Below are 22222 nucleotides of genomic sequence, written 5' to 3'. Positions count from 1 at the left end.
CATCTAATGGACGGATGACGATAACGTGAACGCCATCTTGGAATTATCGCCTTAGTAACGCCATAACCCAGAAAATTTTAAGTTTAGTCGAATAAAATTGAATTTTTCAGCGAATTTCCGTCGAATGTCGAATCATTTTCGGATAACTATACTAAAATTGATCAAAATGAAAATAAAAATTTAAGATGGAAGGGGATGATGTTCAGGCATAAAAACTGCACCAATAACGAAAAATGAAGTATTCAACATGATATTTATTATAAAATATACAATATTTTCTTACAAATATCTGAATTGAAATTTCGAAATGCTGGAAATAAATAAATATAGACTTGTAACAAATAAGTTAAAATATATATCTAAAAATCTCTAAAAATAGGGTATGTGAATCCTTAAAGAAATTGTGGACATTTGAAATGAACATTATCAAAAATTTTGATTATTTTAGATCACAATTTCAACTCCCATATCACAAGATGAGCATCGGTACTATTAGTATCCCTAAATATAGATGCATTTTTAGACTTATCGATAGAACAGCATGGTTGTCTCCAGTTCACATAACCTCTACCTCCCATTATGGTGATAACAGTTTTACGAGTATTGCTATCTATAACATTCTTAGTCGAAGTTTTCAAACTGGCTCCTTTATTATTGCAAATCTTAAAACTAGGATTTTGATTAACCACAGAAACGTTTTCTGCATTTTCAATTTCTCTAACTTCGTTTACGCTATTGTGTTCACAAACATCATCTAATTGTCTACTAGCATTGGAATTGTTTCGTGATACACTTTGTCCGTGTTTGATCGCCATGCTTTCTTCGCTACCCGAAGAAGTGAATATGCTGGAAGATTTCGAATCCACAGACCAATTCGATAAATCTAAAGACCTCGGCCTGCTGACTTTCATCTTGAGTCTACGGTCCAACGTGCTAACTTTGCTAGGTATAGCTGCCAATTCGGGATCACTCCTTCTAGCTGATTCATATATTGCATCCGTCAACATATTTTCCTCCTCTTCGTAGCCTTTAATATACATCAATTCCCCATATAAGCCATAAACATCGCAGGTATCACCTGAACTTTGAGACGATGTACTGCTCGTTGAAAATATTGACCCAACGTTTCCAAAACTCCTTGGTAACGTTTTGGAAAGCCTGGAAACATCGCTTTCTTTCGATCTCCGTCTGCGCAAGACCACTGGACTTGTGGACGTGTTGTTGTATTTTAATTTCGAGCTAGTGTCCGATGTATCGGAGAGTTGTTTCTCTATTTTTGGTCTATCGGGAGTTTTCTCCCTCTGGTTGTCTTCCGACGGTTGTTCTTCGTTTTGCGGTTCCTCCTTCTTCGTTTCTTTCAGCGTTTTGATTTGGCTGCTGTAGTTCTTTGGTTGTAGCGATAACAAAAATGATATTGGTCCGAAATGTGCGTGGTAGGAGATGTTGACTCGGCCGCTTATGATTGGAACGCCTTCCAGTCGAGGTAAGGGTATTGTTAAGATGATCCCTACGTTGGTACCGACCCAGAGTAGACCTTTACAAGCTAATAAGGCAGTGACGTACACTTGAGATCTCCCATTCAAGTTCGAAACTCTTGTAACGTTCGAAGCTATGTTTATGTCTTGTAAATGTTTGAAAGTCTCCGTGTGGTACAAACAAACGGTGCTAGATTGTTTCAGCGAGATCCAAAGGCCTATTCCACTATGCGCCATCAGATTTATTGGTCCCGAATGCTCGTGAACGTGGAAATTCTTCTGAACTTCGCCGGACGCCGCGTTTAACACGAAAACTTTGTTTCCACAGGAGGCGTAAATGTTAGAATTGATGGGTAGTAGACTGCTTATCGATTCCGCGCCTAAGGTCAAGTTTTGGGGATTCTGGAGCTGCCAAATCTGATTGACGGGGTCGCGTCCGAAAATCAGCAACGTTCCGTTGTTCAGAGCCACGAAAACGTTTTCGTAGTGGTATTTTATCTCGTTCACGCTGTCCAAGACGGTCGTACTACCTATCTCCTCCAGTCTCTCGGCGTCATCGGCTGAATAAAGGATGATCCTTCTGCTCTTTGTACCCACCCAAACGGTATCGCACTGTTGACCGTTGTGACCCTTGACGAACTCCATCGAAACCACCTCCGTTTCCGTCAGAGGAAAAGAGGCGATCTCTTTGAAGGTGCCCGTTTGCTGTTGGTGTTGCGCCATGATTGTGATGTGGCTAGACGCGCCGTTCCACGTGCTCGTCCACAAGTAACTTTGGTAATGCCTCCTCTTGGTAGTCTTTGGTAAATTTATAGTGAAGTAGCATCCACAACGAACCTGGAAGAGAAATACATAATGTAGTGGAAGATGAAGATGCTACACGTATAATAATTCTGTTTTTAGTTGTACAGATTCAGGTTCAGAGCATCCCCTGACATAAAAGTCATTCTTACCTCTGTTTGATGCTGTGACCTGTATATACAATGAGACCTCACAAATAACGGCATCTTCGTCGAAGGCCTATGCTCCTGTTCCGGTATCTCCCACGCAGGCGAATTGTTAGCATCCATGGCCAACTGCGCCAATCGAAGCTCGGTGATCCAGTCGCTCTTGATCGACGAATTGTCAGTTTGGAAAGTTAATTTCTCCTCCTTTCCCTTGGTCCTAACGACCAGTTGCAGACAACACGAGTCCATCCAAGCGATCTCCTCGTCTTTCTCCTGTATGGAATTCTGTATGTTATGCAAGATCCTCCTGACATTATCCGCCGTCATGTTGGGGTAGGAACCTTTGAGGGTGCCAACGAGATCTGCCACCCTCCTCATGATCTCGTAATCGTGCATCAGGTTGCTCATTTCCGCGCATAAACTGGTCACGTCTTGCGGCTGGGATCCGTCGTAGGAATTGTTGGATTTCAAACTGCCCCCTTTGTTCAAACCTCCGGCTAAGACCCTGCTCAGGGTCGGCGAAGTGGTGGAATCTATGACCTCGATGTCGGACACGGGACAGGTCCACTTCAAGCTCAGTCTTTCGCTCGATCCAAAATCGTCGGAAACTTTGGGCGACACAGATACGCACACCACCAGGTCGTTGAGGAGCAGGAGTCTTCTACTCTTGGCCTTCACGATGTGTCCGTTTTGGTTGTACTCCTGTAAAAACGAAACAAACGGTCAACATCGGGTTGGGGTACATTAAATTCTCTTCTAACTTACAATTTGAGTGACGTTGTCCTCTCGCAACAGATACCGGTTGCCGTCAGACAGAGGCCTTGCAGAGAATTTACCGCTGATGTTTCTGAGCATCTCCTTGAAGGCTTGGTATTGTTCCGATTCCCTCTTTCTTTCGTTCAGCATTTCTGCCAAGGATTCTAACTGTGTGAGGGCTAGTTGAAGGGACATACGATCATGGTGGCCTTTTGGTGTGTGTTTCAGAAGATCCTGCGACAATTATAAAGGATAAAATCTGTTGGGAGCATTTCATCGAGAGTCCAAGAGAATAGCACTGTAAAGGTATGTACCCACCTGTAAAAATAGTATGAACTGTGGGAACCTCTGCACAGGTTTCACCATCAACCCAAAAAACGACAGGCGATCTTGAGAGCTGATTTGTTTGACCTGGAAAGATCGAAATTAGAAGACTCTTCAAGATGTCATTCTTCGCTTAGACTCACTTTGAGAAAATCCGCTAAAGCCGATTTCCTTTTGGCCTCCATCTTGGCTAGATCCATGGCTATGGAGAAGTTATTGATGAAACCGCTGTAGATATCCAAGACTATAGCCTTAGAGAATGACGCTATGAACACATCTCCTATTTTCTCCTCAGTATCCCAATTTTTTATACATTCCGCTAGGGCTATTCTAAACAGGGTATGGCACTGGAGTATCTCCGGAAGTCGGTAGAAGAGGGTGGATATTTTGGAGTTACTGAGGATTGGGGGGTTGCTTTCCTCAAGTGGCCTCTTGTAGTCCTGTCAAGAAAATTCATCTTTAATCTTAGCCTTAAATCACTCAAAAGTTCAGAATCGATATAAATCAAAATGACTCACATTCACAAGCCTTTGAAGGGTGGCAACATACGAATTTTCACTATGTACAATTGCTGCCACTATCATCCTCCTCTTTATTTGTTGCGGGGATAGATGTGGGGGAGGTGAAGGCAGACTAGGTGGTTGCTGCCTTCTTTGTTGTGTGGTACAGTTAGGGAAACAAGTTTCCTCTTCAACCTATGGAAAAGTGATCTTCTCAGAGGTGTTTTGAAGTGTTAGAAATGCCAAGAATATATTAGGGATGTTTCAGTAGGCGTAGGTCGATGTTATCGATTGAATAAAGCAAGCTGCGTCTCTTGCAAAAATTTGAGAGGAGGCTCAAAGTCTCACTCTATCGTGCATAACCTTCCACAATGACAAATCATTGTGGCAGGTGACAGATGACAATAATGAACCAAAAAATTTGACAGACGACACTAGAAAAAATGGCTGCCGCAACCTGTCAACATAGACCCGTTCTTATCGGTTAACACTTTCAATGCCAGAACGCCAACTTACCTCGGGTAGAAGAGGCATCTTGTGCCTAGCCTGAGGCGATTTTGGTACGTGTGGGGAATCGACATTTTCGATGTCGTACTGATGACAGCTGCCTCTTCTGATCGAAAACCACCTCGATAGGCGACCTTGATTGTTAGGGTCCACTGGCAGTGTGGCGTCGAGTGAAAGCCGGTGTCCATTCGATGATCCACCCCTTAATTTATCACAGAGGGTGAGGGCTTTGTTGAAGGTATTCCTCAATTGTCCATTGGTCCTGCGGAGGGGATTAATAACAGGGCGTATTTTATTGCTAATGTACTTTGATTAACAGACTTCGATAGTAAGGCAGTTATGTTCAATATGGCGGATCTTTCTTGTAAGGGAAATGGTCGCCATATTTTTCATAGAAATCGCCTAATAATTGCTCAACAAAATTGTGTAATCCGGTAAGTGAATGATTTGAAAACATACATTGTTCTTCATTGTTCAATCAAAAGCTGTTAAAAAAAAACAGTTTTTATAGCCGGAAAACCATAGACTCTGGTTTGATAGTCTATTTATTTTAGCGAGGGCAATGACGTCATGGGTTCAGAGTTACAATGTTGCTAGATTGTCAAAAGTATCCTAGGAACCGAGTATTTCGAGCAGATATTCATGTCCCTCTGTAAGTTTCTTTTTCCAATCGAATTCAGGAACTTATGAAAGCATTTATTATTATCATAAGGATCTCAATAAACTACACAGCATGGCGGTGGGTGCATATAGGCGTGATAGCCTGTTCTATATGGAACTTTCCGACTGACAGCTACAGGATGAATCATTCGGGCCACTTTGAATGCATTCAATGGCTTTGTTTGTGTTGTAATTTATTCATTGACCTTGAATCTCAAGTGCGTTATAGAGGATAATGTTAATGGTATGCTAATCACCTTCAGGAGTAATCTATTACGGCACTCTTAACAATTTCACTCTCTATTAATAACGTATAATCTGCCGATTCGTCAGTTTGTGGGATTAAGCGTCTTTTACTACCGTTTTCTGAGCCTCAACGAGATTGGAAGTTAAGAATACCAAATTCATTAATATTAGGCCAGGAAATCAATCTTTTCCGTCCAAAATGAAATGAATTACATAAATACCGTGGAGAGAAACACTACTCTTTGCATATGACACGATCGGTACTAATACCCACCCCTTTTCGTTAACCTTACTTTTGTCAAATTGATGGGCGTTCGGTAAATGTCAAAATATCTAAAATTCTCCCGGGTTTTTTTGGTATTTTCCGATATGGCTTTAGGGTTTTATATCATCGAGGGATCCATGGAAAAAGGAGCCTAGAAACTCACCTATTTCTATCACTTTCTTCGTCGGAGGAGATCTCGTGGTCAGATCCAGAGCACCAGCTCTCTTCTGAGCTTCTGTGTGAGAGGTTTCGTTGAAAATTGTGTCCGTGACCCGTATGGGTCAGAGGTATCCTTTTATCACATGATGTATCTTCCCATAGGCCAGACTGCATACGAGGTTCATCTGTAAAGAGGAAAATTTTCGGTTATCACAGTCGTGAGATTTTTTTTAGTACGGATCTTAACTGTGCGCTTTCAAATTTTGGAAGTACTTCATTTTTGCACCAGTTTTATCTAGTGACCTTCGGCAACTTTCAAGAAAACCTAAACATTTCGTTGGTTCATGGTTATTTTGGTCATAATTGACAAAGTCACAACGATTTTTGTGCTAATTGTTTCAAATAGGTTTGTCGAGGAATGTGGATGTGGATTTCATCATCTGAACAGACTAAACAAACAGTTCAGTTTGAGCACATTCAGAATTCTGCATTTTCTCCATTTCAGCTGCATTTTCAGTATATTTATTTTGATATCTCACGGCCTTCCACGATCGTTTAGTGGACTTATATATTTAGCGGAGGTTGCTACCTTTAGAACAACGGAAAACCTTTGGACCAATGCTGCTACCATCATTAAATTCAATGTTGCACATTTACTACGTCAACAAACAACTAGACGTTAAATGCATTAATCATCCAGCGACTAAACTTGTATTTATGTGTAGGTAGTTACAGACTGATCGATCGTTTTATTAGGTTTGTGAAAATAAACCTATATGGTGTATCAATTTGTAGTCTGAATGATGTCTATTGAACATCCCGGTATTTATAAACGTCAAAAGGATCAAATCATGGTTTACCCACAGCCCTCTTAAACTGTCCTTAAGAGGGCTGTAGTTTACCCGTTCTTTAAACTACGACCCCAGGATTCTGCGTGAAAATCTTTCAGACAAAATTGATTTTCGTTTAAATTTCCAGAATGGTGGTAAAGTAAAGTATTCTTCTCGCATATTATGGCTTTTATTCACTTATGTAGCTATCATTATGTATATCCATGTTCAACGCCCATATGTCACCTATCGGTCCGTCATGACTCTGTAATCTGTGGTCATGACGTAACTGATGTGTCATTATGACAGCGCGCAATTCGAACATTTCGCTCTTATCCCTTGAAAACGCAGATCTGTTTCAGTTTGGCCTCGTACGACCATATCAGCTTGAAATGCGGCCGGCATGTTTTAATTGCTAATGATTCTCTGGATGCCGATTAAAACAGGCCGCTTCAATTAGACCGAATTAAGATACTTATACGAATATGAATACGTGCACGCTGTGACGAGAGATAATTGAACCGATGCTGCTTGCCAGGTCTTAATTGAAAACAGAGGAAGTTTGGTATACTGCGACCGTTCAAACGGCCACATCCGGTATTTGTTATTCAAATGCATGGAGCCAGATATCTCACGAATCGTTTCACTCGTATTTTCCACCGGGAAAAACTTAGAGATTGATTGTTTTTTTGATTCGGTCGGATTCACCCCTTCATAAAAGGATAAATCGAGACTTCTGGACATATTTCTTCTTATTCGAGATTTGTTTGTCATAGTGTATGACTGTATTAAGCAGGAGATTCTTCCAAATATCAATTTTTCATTTTTATTCCTCGTGTTTTATATGCAGGGAAAAATGTACTGAGACACCCTGAGAGCAACACTATTTGAGTACACTTATACTCGATATGCACCTATTTCATTGATACCGAATATAGCATCGTGTTTTCCTAAGTTTCATAAGACAAACATTTGAATTATTGGTAGTCCGAGGTACCTTTCTCGGAAACTCAGGTTAAAAATAAACTCTGGCTCATCACACCTCAGACTTGATAGTTGGATTTCTATCGAACAATTAAGAGACTTTTAAAAGGAGACGAAAAAGTAGAACTCCACATGTAAGGATTTCGTACCATCCTTGAAGAAAGTAGAAATTTTTCAACAATACAATTATGTATGTACAGTGTGTCCCATCGATGTCCAGAATCTCTGAAACGATGACACGTTATAGAGCTCTTTTTTGGAGAAACAAAGAATGGAGGAAACCGTAGTCTTCGTTTTTGAGTAATTAGCAAAAATTAAGATTTTGACTTTTTCGAAAAGTTCTCATAACTTTTTTGTCTTTGAAGTTACAGATCTTAAACTTGAACCTTCTTAGGCACTTTCATACGTAGAATCTACTGACGAAAGTATTTTTCCAATTCAAAAATTACAAATTCAATAAAATTTCGCATTCAAAAAAACGAAAGTTAGCCTAATGATTCGAAATGAAAAATCTTTTGAGCAAATCAGTGGATTCTACGTAAAAAAGTGCCTGTAGAAGGTTCAAGTTTCAGATCTGTAACTTCGAAGACAACAAAGTTATGAGAACTTTTCGAAATCGTCCAAATCTCATTTTTTTGCTAGCAACTCAAAAACGAAAAATCGTAGGAGGCTACGGTTTTAACCATTCTTTGCTTCTCTGAAAAAGAGCTCGGAAATGTTTCATCGGTTTTGCTGTAGCTATTCCAGTTTCCGAGATCCCCTCACGAATTTGGGACATCCTGTATACTGACATCCAAATTGGAGAATGAATCGCTATATTGTTCATTTAAGTTCATTCTGTAGGAACGGTTGGAATTGGATGAAAAAGAAACATAAAAAAAGATTCTCGATTAAACCTGAAGCATTGTACGGGATATTTATAAAGTGAACTTACGTATAGGGACACTCTGCTTTCTAACAAAGAACGATCTCATAAATGAACCAGGGTGTTATCCACAAAAATAACCAAGGCACCAGCCACCACCCACACCGGTTCAAAGCAGCACAAGATCGCGCAAAAAAAATTACATCGATTTGCGAACGAGGCAAAAACTCGCGAGCTTAGATGAATAGGGATTCTGTCTCTTCACGTGACAGAGAGACTGCTCTCTGTTGTCCCTCTAGGTCTAGATGCTACGACTGAGCGCAAAACGCTCTTTGTCCCCTGCTGCCTTCTACCGTTTTGGTCGGGTTGACCATCTACGGCTGCAGTTCATGGGTACGATCGTCCAATAAATGTCGCGCGTATGATTTTGGCAACAACTGTTTCTCTCATTCACCGCCGATAGAAACGAAAACGATGCATTCGAAATTTTCATTATTCGGAATAGAAATTTAAAAATGAATTTCCTCCTGATTCAGCTTCGATCCCGAACTTGCGTGGTTTTAGCGCAAGTAGTTTTCGTGTAAGAGCATCGAAGGCGTGAAGACGTTTTTCGTTGTTTGAGATCTACAAAAATACCGTGGAAATAGGATTTCTTGGTGCTCAACATCGGAGGATGAAAATTGAAAAATTGGGATCAACGAATAAAAGTGATCCCAATGGCGATTATAAAATCCTGGTTGCAACATGATGTGGGGGCGTGAACGCTATACAGAATATGGCAAACCGGTTCAATTAGCATGGCTCTTGGGCGATCATAATCGTATTTATCATAGATATTTATTTTAACGATCTTTCATACTAAAGGATAAGGATAATGTTCTCTGATATTCAGGAAACGCAGCTGGGATTGATGTGAAGGTAAAAGTGAAAATCTTTCTCATTGGTAATTGAGAACTGTGACTTGAAGCCTATGCAACCAGAAATACATATGCGTCGAATATAACAGATATGGCAGATTGAAATTTTTTCTAAGGTGAACTTTCGAGTAGTTTTTCTTCCAGGATAACTATCGTAGATCTAAATGTGATACATATTCTGAAAGAGCAACTCTTCTAGTAATAAATCCGAGAATTTCATCCATTTCGGCACAACTGTTTGGTCTTGAGGAAATTTTAACTGAACCCATCTGCCAGAAAAATCATCGTAGAGCATTATATTTATGTAGTATGTATTCTGAAATTGCAACTCTTCTAGTTATAAATCTCGAAATTTCATCGAGCTCCATCAGCTATCTATGACTCTTCGTGGTAGTAAGGTAGTAACTATGACTCTTCGTGGTAGTAAAGTAGTATCTATGACTCTTCGTGGTAGTAAGGTAGTAACTATGACTCTTCGTGGTGGTAAGGTAGTAACTATGACTCTTCGTGGTAGTAAGGTAGTAACTATGACTCTTCGTGGTAGTAAAGTAGTATCTATGACTCTTCGTGGTAGTAAGGTAGTAACTATGACTCTTCGTGGTAGTAAGGTAGTAACTATGACTCTTCGTGGTAGTAACTATGACACTTCGTGGTAGTAAGGTAGTAACTATGACTCTTCGTGGAAGTCAGGTAGTAACTATGACTCTTCGTGGTAGTAAAGTAGTATCTATGACTCTTCGTGGTAGTAAGGTAGTAACTATGACACTTCGTGGTAGTAAGGTAGTAACTATGACTCTTCGTGGTAGTAAAGTAGTATCTATGACTCTTCGTGGTAGTAAGGTAGTAACTATGACTCTTCGTGGTAGTAAGGTAGTAACTATGACACTTCGTGGTAGTAAGGTAGTAACTATGACTCTTCGTGGAAGTCAGGTAGTAACTATGACTCTTCGTGGTAGTAAAGTAGTATCTATGACTCTTCGTGGTAGTAAGGTAGTAACTTTGAGTCTTCGTGGTAGTAAGGTAGTAACTATGACTCTTCGTGGTAGTAAAGTAGTATCTATGACTCTTCGTGGTAGTAAGGTAGTAACTATGACTCTTCGTGGTAGTAAGGTAGTAACTATGACACTTCGTGGTAGTAAGGTAGTAACTATGACTCTTCGTGGAAGTCAGGTAGTAACTATGACTCTTCGTGGTAGTAAAGTAGTATCTATGACTCTTCGTGGTAGTAAGGTAGTAACTATGACACTTCGTGGTAGTAAGGTAGTAACTATGACTCTTCGTGGTAGTAAAGTAGTATCTATGACTCTTCGTGGTAGTAAGGTAGTAACTATGACTCTTCGTGGTAGTAAGGTAGTAACTATGACACTTCGTGGTAGTAAGGTAGTAACTATGACTCTTCGTGGAAGTCAGGTAGTAACTATGACTCTTCGTGGTAGTAAAGTAGTATCTATGACTCTTCGTGGTAGTAAGGTAGTAACTTTGAGTCTTCGTGGTAGTAAGGTAGTAACTATGACTCTTCGTGGTAGTAAAGTAGTATCTATGACTCTTCGTGGTAGTAAGGTAGTAACTATGACTCTTCGTGGTAGTAAGGTAGTAACTATGACACTTCGTGGTAGTAAGGTAGTAACTATGACTCTTCGTGGAAGTCAGGTAGTAACTATGACTCTTCGTGGTAGTAAAGTAGTATCTATGACTCTTCGTGGTAGTAAGGTAGTAACTTTGAGTCTTCGTGGTAGTAAGGTAGTAACTATGACTCTTCGTGGTAGTAAAGTAGTATCTATGACTCTTCGTGGTAGTAAGGTAGTAACTATGACTCTTCGTGGTAGTAAGGTAGTAACTATGACTCTTCGTGGTAGTAAGGTAGTAACTATGATTCTTCGTGGTAGTAAGGTAGTATCTGTGACTCTTCGTGGTAGTAAGGTAGTCACTATGACTCTTCGTGGTAGTAATTATAACTCTTCGTGGTGGTAAGGTAGTAACTATGACTTTTCGTGGTAGAAAATTATCGTAGATCTTAATGTGATACATATTCTGAAAGAGCACCTCTTCTAGTAATAAATCTGAGAACTTTATCCATTTCGGCACAACCGTTCGGTCTTGAGGAGGTTTTAACTGATCCCATCTTTTTGGGAAGGTCAACTTTTGAGTAGTAGTGTTTTTCTTTCTCTATTAAAGAAAATGTATGCCCTCTTATGAGCCAAGTTGCGTTGGCAGAGTGCGCAGTATCTGGATGCACTGAATTTCTTATAGTGACAATGATGACAAACTTTGAAGATTCATTCGGAACATATCCCATCTGTCCCGAATTTAATACGCGAGTAACACGCTATAAATCTAGTGACCTACGTGGAAGATGGTAATGAGCTCATTAAGTTCATGTTAGAAAGCCCCATCCCGAGAAGCACATCACCGAGCAAAACGCTTCAACGTCCAACTATTTTCGTTTTCAATAATACGAACTGCCATGTGTCTGGATATATTTTCGGACCGGGGTCATTAATAGAGTTTGTTCTTGAAACTTGTATCTGGGTGTTAGAGAGTAAAATACACGGAATGAGTGGCTATCGGTCAGATCTCGACTTCCAGCAGCGGTTTTCGGAAGGAAAACCCAGGAAGGAATCAAATGGCATAGGTCACCCATCCAGATACTGACCTCACTCGACGCCGCTTGCCTCACCGATATTTTTCCAACATTTCAAAAAATACAGATCAATTAGTACTTAAAAAACAAAAGCGTGAACCGAACCACACCAAGCTACCTTTTTTTCGCTTATTCCTTAAACCTTCTACATCGCCCCTATTCGAAAAAAAAAACTCATTCGAGAAATTCGAAATATGTATACTTAGCAGGTATATTCTGTTTTCTCCATTTCCAACCCACACCGACACATTAACATCTCACGAGTTTGGATACTGGCTTTAAGAATTTTTGTGATCGGGTTTCAGTTTTTTTCGCTCAGCACGTTTGTTGATATAGCTTCAGCTCAAGGTTAAGATCCCTTACGTACTTCCACCGCATGCCTGAACAGAGGTCATATGTTCTAAAAGTGTCGGAGTAACCTATTTGTGGTATGCATGAATAAAGGTTTTATAACACGTCTATTTCTGGGAATTTGGCGTATTTGCATTTTGACCGTGCTTAACCGTTTGCTACCTTATTGATCCAAAAAGTGGTCTTGCATTAGTTGTAAAAAATTGATATTATCTCTGATGATTATCATTCACATTGATTCTCATGGTTTTTAAGGTGAACTTATGTTTTAAGCATCAAAACATGATAACACTGTGAACATTTCTGGAGGATACATTTAGTACCTATGTATTTTGGTAAATGATGAATTGAAATCTATGGAATTCAAATGATCTTTCCAATAGATTCTACGTCGAATACAGGGTGTAAATGTAAAGTTGCAAGAAAATTGAAGGGAAGATTTCTGGGTCTTTCATATGAATTGTTTGAGCAACCCCATCTCAAAAGAAGCTCACTGAAGGAAATTAAAAAATAGCACCTGAAAAGCAATTTTCATTTTTTCTTAGAAATAATCGCAAGGGGTAGGAAAAACCGTTTGGCTCCCACAGAATGTCTGCTCCAATTTTCACTTTTCTGCTTTCAAAAAAAAATTTCAAATCGATTTAGAATCTATAGGAGTACAGACTCCTATAGATATATTATAGATATATCCTTGGATACAGATCCAAGCTCAGAAAAGATTATATGAAAGACCCACACCATTTTTCGACATAGAAATCACTAGTCATAGGGATGCCCAAAAACGAACTCACACTTGATCAAAACTATTTCATCACCCATCTCGGCCATTCATCCAGAAGAACTTAATTGAACCAATCACAAGCTGTCAATCAGCTTTCACAAAGCGTCCAAAGTACAGACGACAAAGCACTCATTTTTGCACCGAAAAAAATCGAAATTACGCTCATTTTAACCCGATCATGAACACACATTCAGTCGAACTTCGATTTCGAGCGTAAGCTCTGGTAGTGTTACCATGACGACTATCAACAACTCCCGTCAAGGTATTTTATTTTTACCACCGGCGTGAACGCTCGCGTTCCCTCAGAGGCGCGCCACTGTCTACGATCTGTCCGACCAGCAGCAGGAGTCCGAAGGCATGGGAAGGATAAGATTCGAAACGATTCAGTTCTTGAAATTTGAAACTGTATGGGCAGGCCGAATGCACGCAACATTAAACTGCGAATTCATTAATATCGGATGAATTGTTTCGGCTCCTCGAGAATAACGGCCTCAAATCGTATGAAATCATTATTTTATTGGGTCCGGTTTTACATACAGTGTGGCCAACGAAAACTCAACACCTCGATTTGCCGGCTTCAAAATGAAAATCTACCGTCAATTTCTGTTTTGCTTCCCCGTAAATGCAAGCCCCCCACCCCTTTATTTTTAATAGGGATGAGGGTTGTTGCGATACCTCATGTTGAAGATCTTATCGAGTACTATCTGCTCCTGAAATTTCGCTTCAATATTTCCATTGATAACCAAATGACAGATAAAATAGTGGAAGAGTACTTACTTTTGTGATTCGTTCATTGAAAATTAATCGTTTGATGATCTGCTGCATTCTCCAATACTTGCACGAAGGCTGGATAAATAGCGTTTTCTAATAGATCTGAATAAATTTGTCCAGTGAGATTACCGGGTATAAAAAAGGAACAGATTATGTGATTTCCATAAAACCCTTCCAAATATTAAATTTTTGGGGAAGCAGAGTATGCACCTCACGAAACAATCTTGGATTTTCATCTGACCAATGCCGTTAAGTTGAAACGAACACTCGTCCGAAAAATAGATATCTAATATATAATTGAATCTTATAAGGATGGAATTTATGTTGTTTAAGGATTCTCATGATAGTTGAGCGTGACCACCAGATATATCGGACAATTTCCTAGAACTAAAGGTCGGATCCATTGCTACATGACCTCAGACTGCAACGTCCCTCGCTTCGTCTCTTTCATGCACCCTCCTTTTGTTTTCGACTGAAACAGTAGCGTCAAATTTGGCATTTAATAAAGTTATCAGAAGAGTAAGTACTCTTCCACTATTTTACCTGTCATTCTGTTATCGATGGAGATTTTGAAGTGAAATTTTAGGGTAAGATAGTACACCATTTGTATTTACGGGGATGCAAAGTTCGTCTCATTTCTATTTTTCTTAATTGATATAAGGTTCGTGTGTTTTCTTAAAATAGGATGGTCTCTTATTAGTCCAGCGACACTTTTGATTTGTGCTCAACCTAAGAGTACCACCAAACCCGTATCCTCCCCAGTTTAAAAACGCGTACAAAATGAATTAACCACGACCGATCGAACCAAACAAAACCGAACTTCTTGCGGACTCCGTCGATATGAAAGTAACTCAGAAAATCCTTCGGTTCGACTCGACTGTGTCAAACCTTGAACATTCCGACAGGCTCTGGCCCCAGAGGGAAAAAAAGCGCATAGAATCGAGTACGCTGGGAAACTTACATTTGATGAGAACGACGCCGTCATAGGCGGTATCCATATTATGCGAAATAATCTTGTAAAGGGATCACCAGTTCACAACGTAAACATAACACTCTCACTCCGCACAACCATAACAAACGCCGAGAGGCCGTTGAACGTTAACCCGCGGGGGTGAAGGTTAGACCAGGTGAGGTTAAGTTAGGTTAGGTCCGACATACTCGAGACGAACGTGTTTCAAGATTTAAATCGCCGAACTTGTCGAAATCCGTCAAAAAAACCCGGCGCGGATGGTACGGCGGCGGTCTGCCACAACAATGGCGTCCGTTTTCATGGTATGTACCTATACCTGCCGCTACGGGACTGGTCGGTCAGTGTTCATTGTTCGTGAATAGCAGGAAGAAGCCGTTTACCTTTTTAAATTTATAATTAAAGCGATTTGGGCATTGGGCGCGTACCCCGCTGGATGGAAACTGCTCAAACTGCCGCTCGGCCGATAAGGTTGTTTGTTGGTGAGCTGGCCCCGACTCTCTTCGTAGAAATTAGATAAGATAACGCGACGATCGGTTGGTTCTGGGGTGCGGGTGGTCATCGGAGGAAGAAGAACCGAGCGGATGTTGTGGAATATGGCAGTCGAGGCTTGTCTGCTCGCTGATGCAGAAGTTATGTAATTTGAACGGTGTTAGGGGGGGACCAGACGTCAATGTACGATTACATAGGTTTTGTGAACCCCAGAGTGCTCTTAATGTTATGGAAGTATTTTGTTGTAACGGTCAGCCACGGTCTTATGCTCGAAATGGATGTTTCATTAAAAGTCCACTTACCCTGGGCGAACGCTTTCGCCGAATTGGAATATTTTAAGGCCTTTCAGCTCATACTATGCGCTTTTTCGAGAGAAAAGCTGCAAACCATTCGCAAAAGTTGTAAAATCCCCGAAATTTTCGGTTTTTCACAACTCATTATCCTATTGCTTTTCCCCAATTTCCAACCTTCGAAATGAGTGCAGAGCTGTGAGGAACCTTTCAGGATTACAACCGATTTTTTTATCTTTTTTTTCGGTTAGGTTCCTCCAGTAAAAAAACAGCTGACCAATGTCTTTTTCAGAAATAATTCAGACCATAAACATCCCTTCTCTCACCCAAAACAAAATTGTCGCAAAAATCTCATGAAACTCATAAGTATCCAAATTTCCACGTGGTCGTATAAAGTATGCTCGAAAATATGCCTTGTAATGAGAATTTTCGGGGAAAATCAGTACGCAAATGAACGAAAACAAGCTACTATAGGTCCTTTCGTTTGCATAAAAAGTGTAGCACTTTTCTACACTCGATTTGATTTACACCAGTTTAGAGGAAGTGTAGTTTATCTATACATAGTCAAAAGGAGATATAGATAAAATACACCTCCTCTACACTGGAGTAAATTCAATCACCAAACGAATAGTATAATCTAGTGTAGAAAAGTGCTACACTTTTTATGTAAACGGAAAGGACCTTATGTTGGCTTTATACAATACAATGACGCTACGATTACAGTTCGAGTGCGTATGCAACTAACGATATGGCACCATGTAATGTGTGTTGCCTACATCGCCACCCACAGATGCACAGTCTCAAAACTACGCATGTTTTCTATTTCAGCTCCTAAACTAATCCGATTTTTTTCTAGGAATATGTTGAAATTGTTACGAGAGCAGGAGATAAACCATTTATCAAAGAACCAACCGGGCAATCAACATTACAGGTGAATCATGAGAATGGAAAAGCTTCCGAGACCATCATTATCACCTACCCAAAACTGAAGAACCAAGTCGTAAGTCTATAAAGGATTAAGACGTCTTTAAATCATCAAATATCAATCGTTCCTATTGATTCAGACTCGATTTCAGCAAAACGAACCGAGTGTGATTCATTCACGAAGAAAAAAACTGTTAAATCAACAGCACAGTCAAAGTAGGTATACGTATAAATATTTATCCACCGTTTCCGACCACAGATAATGATTTTTCACATGAAAGCTTAACTACTAGCCGAAGGTTTTAGTTTCGAAATATATCAACTGTGAAAGCGTTATGAGTATCTCGGACTTAGGATATTTAAAGAGCGGAAATATTTATAAAGCTAGTTGTGACACATCGCTTGACCTATTCCGTGTTATTTTTTTCTTGTTTCCAGTAGTCTACTTACGTCCACAACCATCTGTCAAACTTAGGAATGATAATCAGGTGGATTATGAAATATTATCCTCGCCCAAGTAAAAATATTTTTTGAAATGCAGAAGGCGTTATCTCGAAATGATATGTGTGTATCGTGTAGCACATAAATTTTACTAACAACCACACCAATGATTTACATACAGGATGGCGCACATAAAACTGTCCACCTGGGAAATTCTTTCTTTCGGACCTGAAGTAATGGGTTACCAGAGCCATTTTCTTTAAAGGGGTGGCAATACCATTTAATGGCTAAGTTGCATATTAATCCGAAGGTAACACTTTACGTGTTGGTTGAAGACTTGTCAGGTTTTCTATAACTCTTATGTACGCAATTTTTGTCATAAGTAGATGGCTGGCTTTTGATTCATTCCGTAAATTCCCCTTTGGAAAACATGATTTGATGGCGCTATGGGAAGTTTCGAGCTTCATATAAATTAGGATGATGACACGCAAGTTCATAATTATACGTCTGTGTATTTATGAGAATCTTGTTGGAATCCGCCAGTGTGATGGTTATTTTTCCACAACGCTGACAGTTTTATTGCTCGTCATCTTATTCGTCGAGCTCACAGCACCGGCCTTCTGGTTTTGGATCCACCTATAAAAATTTTTAATTGCCTTTTATTTCCTGCCCCTTTAAACCTCGTGAGAAGAAAAATGTGGAATCATACAACGAAATTCAGTTCGAAAATTTGTACAGTGTGAGCAACACTGCTTCAATTCTGAAATTTCTTCATCGATTGCTTGTAGAAACACGTAGTGACGCTTCTTGCGGTGGAAAAGAGATGAAAAGTATGAAAATGGGGACTTAAAGAATGGTCAAATTGAATTATACTTATAGTTTCCCGAAAAAAAAATTATTAAGGCAAATCACGTTAAGTAACTATTGATATGAAACAAAAAGGTAGTCAGTTGAAAAACATGAGGCTCTATTGTACGTGGGATTCAAAATGCATGTTTTTTATGATATACGGGACGCCACATTCATTGTTCCACTTTCTAGAATAAATCCATTAACCATTGTTCATTATGATGAAATACATATAGAGGTACTGGATTGACAAGCAAGAATCTATTGACTCTATAATTAATTAATTCGAATAATCGTTGCATACGATGCTTTCAACGAGGAAAAAACATGGCAAATTGTAAAAATTCTTTTTGTAAGACAGGAATAAAATAACTATATGGTAAAGTATTCCTTTATAACTCAAAGAATAGTCATCGAGACCTAGCCTGAATGAAAGTCGGAAATGAAAATGGACTGAAGGAAAAAACATTGTTTTCATGGTAATTTATCAAAGCTCAGTGGAGCGCATTCGTATAATCCTGGTCATAATTTGTATGAGGTACCCCGAAGTTAACACAATCAGTAATATCAGTGATTTATCGCGTTGCCAGTGTGGCTACACCCACATTATCATAAATTCGTAATTTTAGAACAAACAAAAGAGTGGGTGGGTAAATAGAGAAAATGATTTTGAAAATTATTCATTCAATGACTTTTTATCGTTGTTCGGTATTCATTTATCAATGTGGCATTGAGCGAGGTTAAGAAAGTTCCACAATTTATTGAATGAAATGAGTGGCGTATCTTCGACGTTTTGAAGAATGAATTTGATCTAATTTGGGATTTAATCTATGAAAACAGTAACATTGGTCAGTCGTATCACACGTCAAAATATTTATTTTCAATTTCTGATAAAGTGACTTAATTATTTTTATCACTTGGAACTAGGATAAGAAAACATGCATATTCAAAATAATATTTGTACTTGTTTAAGTACCTTTTGAATTCTACGTCACGGAGAAAAAAATTCGATATATTTCAATCTACGAGTTTCCACTAACTTTTGGATAGAAAGTCCTACTGATTAGAAACTTTTTTCCTCTGACTAAACACCCATTTTTCAGCATCGCTCATCCGTGCTGTCAGAAAAGATTCCATACCAAGCGCGGTAAAGCTATTTAGGCGTCCAAAGTTACAAATGAGTAAATTTCCGACGTCTTCTTTCATTGGATTGAAGACAAATGGAGCAGAAAAAACGTTCTGATCTATTTATGGGCCGTCTAGAGAGGAAAAAAGCTCGGGGAGATTTAAGGGATCGGAAAACGTATAACATATTCGTAGGTTTGGTCCGTTCCGACCAAAAACGAATTGTAATATGTTTTAGAAACTTTGCGGCAAAAAGTTGTCCAAAAAAATTGCCACGCGATCAAGAGATTACTGTAGGGCAGAGTGCTATACCTATTGCTGAATACACATTGTCCTCCAGATCAATATACAGAGTGGACTGTTGGAAACGAAGCAGCAGCGCTGTATTTCGGCAGAACCACGAGTTCATCAAAGATTGCTCCATATTTTACAGAATTTGACGCATTGACGACAGATATAAATACATATAATTATTCCTAATGGCTGCTATCAAACCACAGTGGCGTCAGAGACTTATAAATCTGTCAAAAGCCATCATATTTCGACAAATTTGTACCACATGACGAATAGAGACCAATAGAGAGAGTAAATGAGACCGCTGCTGACGTCACTATGGTTATATAGTCAGCAGATGCTCGAAATCTGTGTTCTACCACAGTCATCTAAAGTACTTGTGCCTCTTTGGTTCTAATTATGCTTGACCACCTACCTTTCTGCTTGTTCAGGCTGATATTCGAAGGGAAGGACGTGATCTTCTTCCAAGCCTTCTTCCCCCAAAATCCCTTGTTACCCCCTCCACTACCGGTATCGACAGGCGTCGAGGACCGCGCCACGCAAGTGTTCGACGACTTGGACCTGTTGAATCCCCTCCTCAAACTCCCACCAGCGCTCCTATAACTAGCACCACTAGAACTACCACTAAAACCACTGTCCAAGTCCATCATGGGCACGTGGGGGGATAGAAGGTCATCCGTAGGTCCCACAGTCAGTAGATCGGCGAGTTGATCGTCATTCTCGCGGTCGGTATCGTCGCTACCCTCCCTGGAGTTGGAGGGCATCAGCATGGCCTCCACGGCTAGGTTCAGCTCGCCCAAGACCCTCCTATGTCCGCTCTGCACCCTCCTCACCTCTTCCTCCACCAGGCTCTGGTTGATGGACGCCATGGACTCCTGACGCTGGTGGATGGGGGCCAGCAGCCTGGCCTTGGCCATGTCGCTGATCTCCTCGTAGATGTTCTCCTCGGTCCCGTACCTGGTGACGTAGGTGTGGTGCGTGGTGTACGACCCCTCCTTGTACATCCCCTTGGGGGGCACGTTGGTGTGCCTGGTTGGGGGACCTGGCTCGTAGTACGCGTAGGAATAGTCGTTTGGCAGGTCCCAGGGGTGCTCCTGGGGGGTGCGTCTCGCGGAATGTCCGGCCACCGCCTGCACTTGTTCCTCCATCATGGCCAGGGGTTGTAGGGAGGGCTCCGGGGGTGGATAATTAGGTGGGGGAGGAAATTTCAGATACGGGTTTCGATGTTGGAGCGTCTGGGATGAACATCGATGGGTCGCAAGGTTCGATTTCTTGGGCTGAAGGTGGTGCTGGATCAGGTGAGGCTGGGGGGAGTTTTGGGGGCGTTCCACATGGCATGGTTGTCCCTTGAGATGTTTCTTTTGCCACATTTATCTGGGGAAGAGAGACGAGTTAGAATAAAAAGGGTTACTGATGGTCATACAATCATTTTAGCATTCAAATTTTATAGTACACATCATTCGCAGTATAGAGATTAAAGTCTGGACCAACTGGGTAAAAACCAGTGGCGTAACAACACCATTTGGGCCCGTGGCAAATTCATCGGATGTGCCACCCTTAGAATATAAAAAAGCTCTTCTATGCTCGGTATCTTTTCAGTTGGGAGACCCGCTATGCCACTCTACTGTTACGCCACTGGTGGAACCACAATTTCACGCCCTCGATCTCGCTATATTTCACCTGATCCGAAACGTATATTTCCGGCTTGACGTTGAGTTTAGACGCATCCCTGTAGTGGCAGGTAAACGAAAGAAGATCTTCGATTATTTTAACAAGTTCCCTTACCTACATTGAAGGAGAGATTCCGAGAAAAAAGCTGTATTACACGCATTGTTAACGCCTTCGTTTCGTCCGGAACAAAGACAAATATAGGAGAAGCAATTGTGTTCGAAGAACGGACGTATTATAATTGAAATCACAGCCGACCTGGTGCGCTCACGGGAAGTCAATTATTTAAGATAGGATCGAACAGGCTGAAAAATTTCTTGCGACAAACAACAACGTCCCCTGTTCCAGTCGTTCACCTGAACGGACAAAGCAGGGGTTTGATTGGTTGAAATTCGCAACCCCTCTACGTGGTTTTCTAAGGTTTCAGAGTAGGTTTTAAAGCTTCGAAAGGGAATTTTAGCGGCTGGCACACATGAGGGACTATTGACTTCAATTTCTTTCTCGTTAGGACTGTAATTTGCTCATTTTAGATTTATTGTCATCAAGCTTTAAAACGATGAACGAGGTAGTAGTAATGACCCGTTTATTAAAACTATTACGTATACATCTTGCTTTCAAACGCATTCAATCAAATCGAAGTCGACTTTCCTTTATCCTTATTGGAACAGATGATTCATGTTGAGGAATATACAATTCGAATTATTACCACAGCGTTCTATTTTACGAGCTACCAGCATATTGAAGCGGAGCAAGAAGTGAGTAATCTATACCACCCTAAAATACCAATAACGTTAGTTCATACAAGTATTTCCCAGCTCTAGATCATTATCACCATGTACCTCTTCAATTAATTCAACTGTGTCAGATCGATTGAGGTATTGGTTCAAGAAAAGGCCTAGACTCCTATATCGTGGATGCATGGATTTTAATCCCATTCCTTGAAATTTCACGTTTTGTGTGAATGAAGTTATGATTTTTCAGTGGTGGTTCGTAATTGGAAATTATAAGTCGATTCAGCAACAATTTGACTGTTGTGAAATATAAGAAATTTTTATCGATATAGATGAAAGACTACAAACTCTAAAAACTGGTTGAAAAAGTGGTTTATCTGGCCTATCCGACACAGCTCGTATATCTTTGTTCACACGAATGAAAAACGATAAAAACAATAGCATTGTTTATAGGGGCGTTTA

General features: G+C 40.2%; 1 protein-coding gene across 4 annotated transcripts in view; it reads right to left on the bottom strand.

Moving 5' to 3' along the window:
- Nucleotides 1–224: 224 nt before the first annotated feature.
- Nucleotides 225–22222, bottom strand: part of LOC123312936 (rho guanine nucleotide exchange factor 10) — a 37917-nt gene continuing 15919 nt past the window's right edge. Inside the window, exons 2-10 of one of the 4 annotated variants that reach the window (XM_044897526.1) lie at nucleotides 19777–20735; nucleotides 5844–6024; nucleotides 4519–4771; nucleotides 4021–4197; nucleotides 3646–3942; nucleotides 3497–3589; nucleotides 3188–3412; nucleotides 2429–3124; nucleotides 225–2312 (exon numbers count right to left, since the gene is read on the bottom strand). In XM_044897526.1, coding sequence (XP_044753461.1) covers nucleotides 450–2312; nucleotides 2429–3124; nucleotides 3188–3412; nucleotides 3497–3589; nucleotides 3646–3942; nucleotides 4021–4197; nucleotides 4519–4771; nucleotides 5844–6024; nucleotides 19777–20731 — 4740 coding nt within the window. In that variant the 5' untranslated portion in view covers nucleotides 20732–20735 and the 3' untranslated portion in view covers nucleotides 225–449. Of the gene's footprint in view, nucleotides 2313–2428; nucleotides 3125–3187; nucleotides 3413–3496; nucleotides 3590–3645; nucleotides 3943–4020; nucleotides 4198–4518; nucleotides 4772–5843; nucleotides 6025–8587; nucleotides 8864–13218; nucleotides 13483–14940; nucleotides 15416–19776; nucleotides 20736–22222 lie in introns of those variants that run through there. The other 3 variants (XM_044897528.1, XM_044897530.1, XM_044897527.1) reach the window with 3 other exon arrangements.

The sequence above is a fragment of the Coccinella septempunctata genome, chromosome 5 (genome assembly GCF_907165205.1).
Source record: "Coccinella septempunctata chromosome 5, icCocSept1.1, whole genome shotgun sequence".
Lineage (NCBI taxonomy): Eukaryota > Metazoa > Arthropoda > Insecta > Coleoptera > Coccinellidae > Coccinella > Coccinella septempunctata.
Note: the sequence above shows the minus strand (reverse complement) of the source record. Positions and strands in the feature narration are given on the sequence as shown.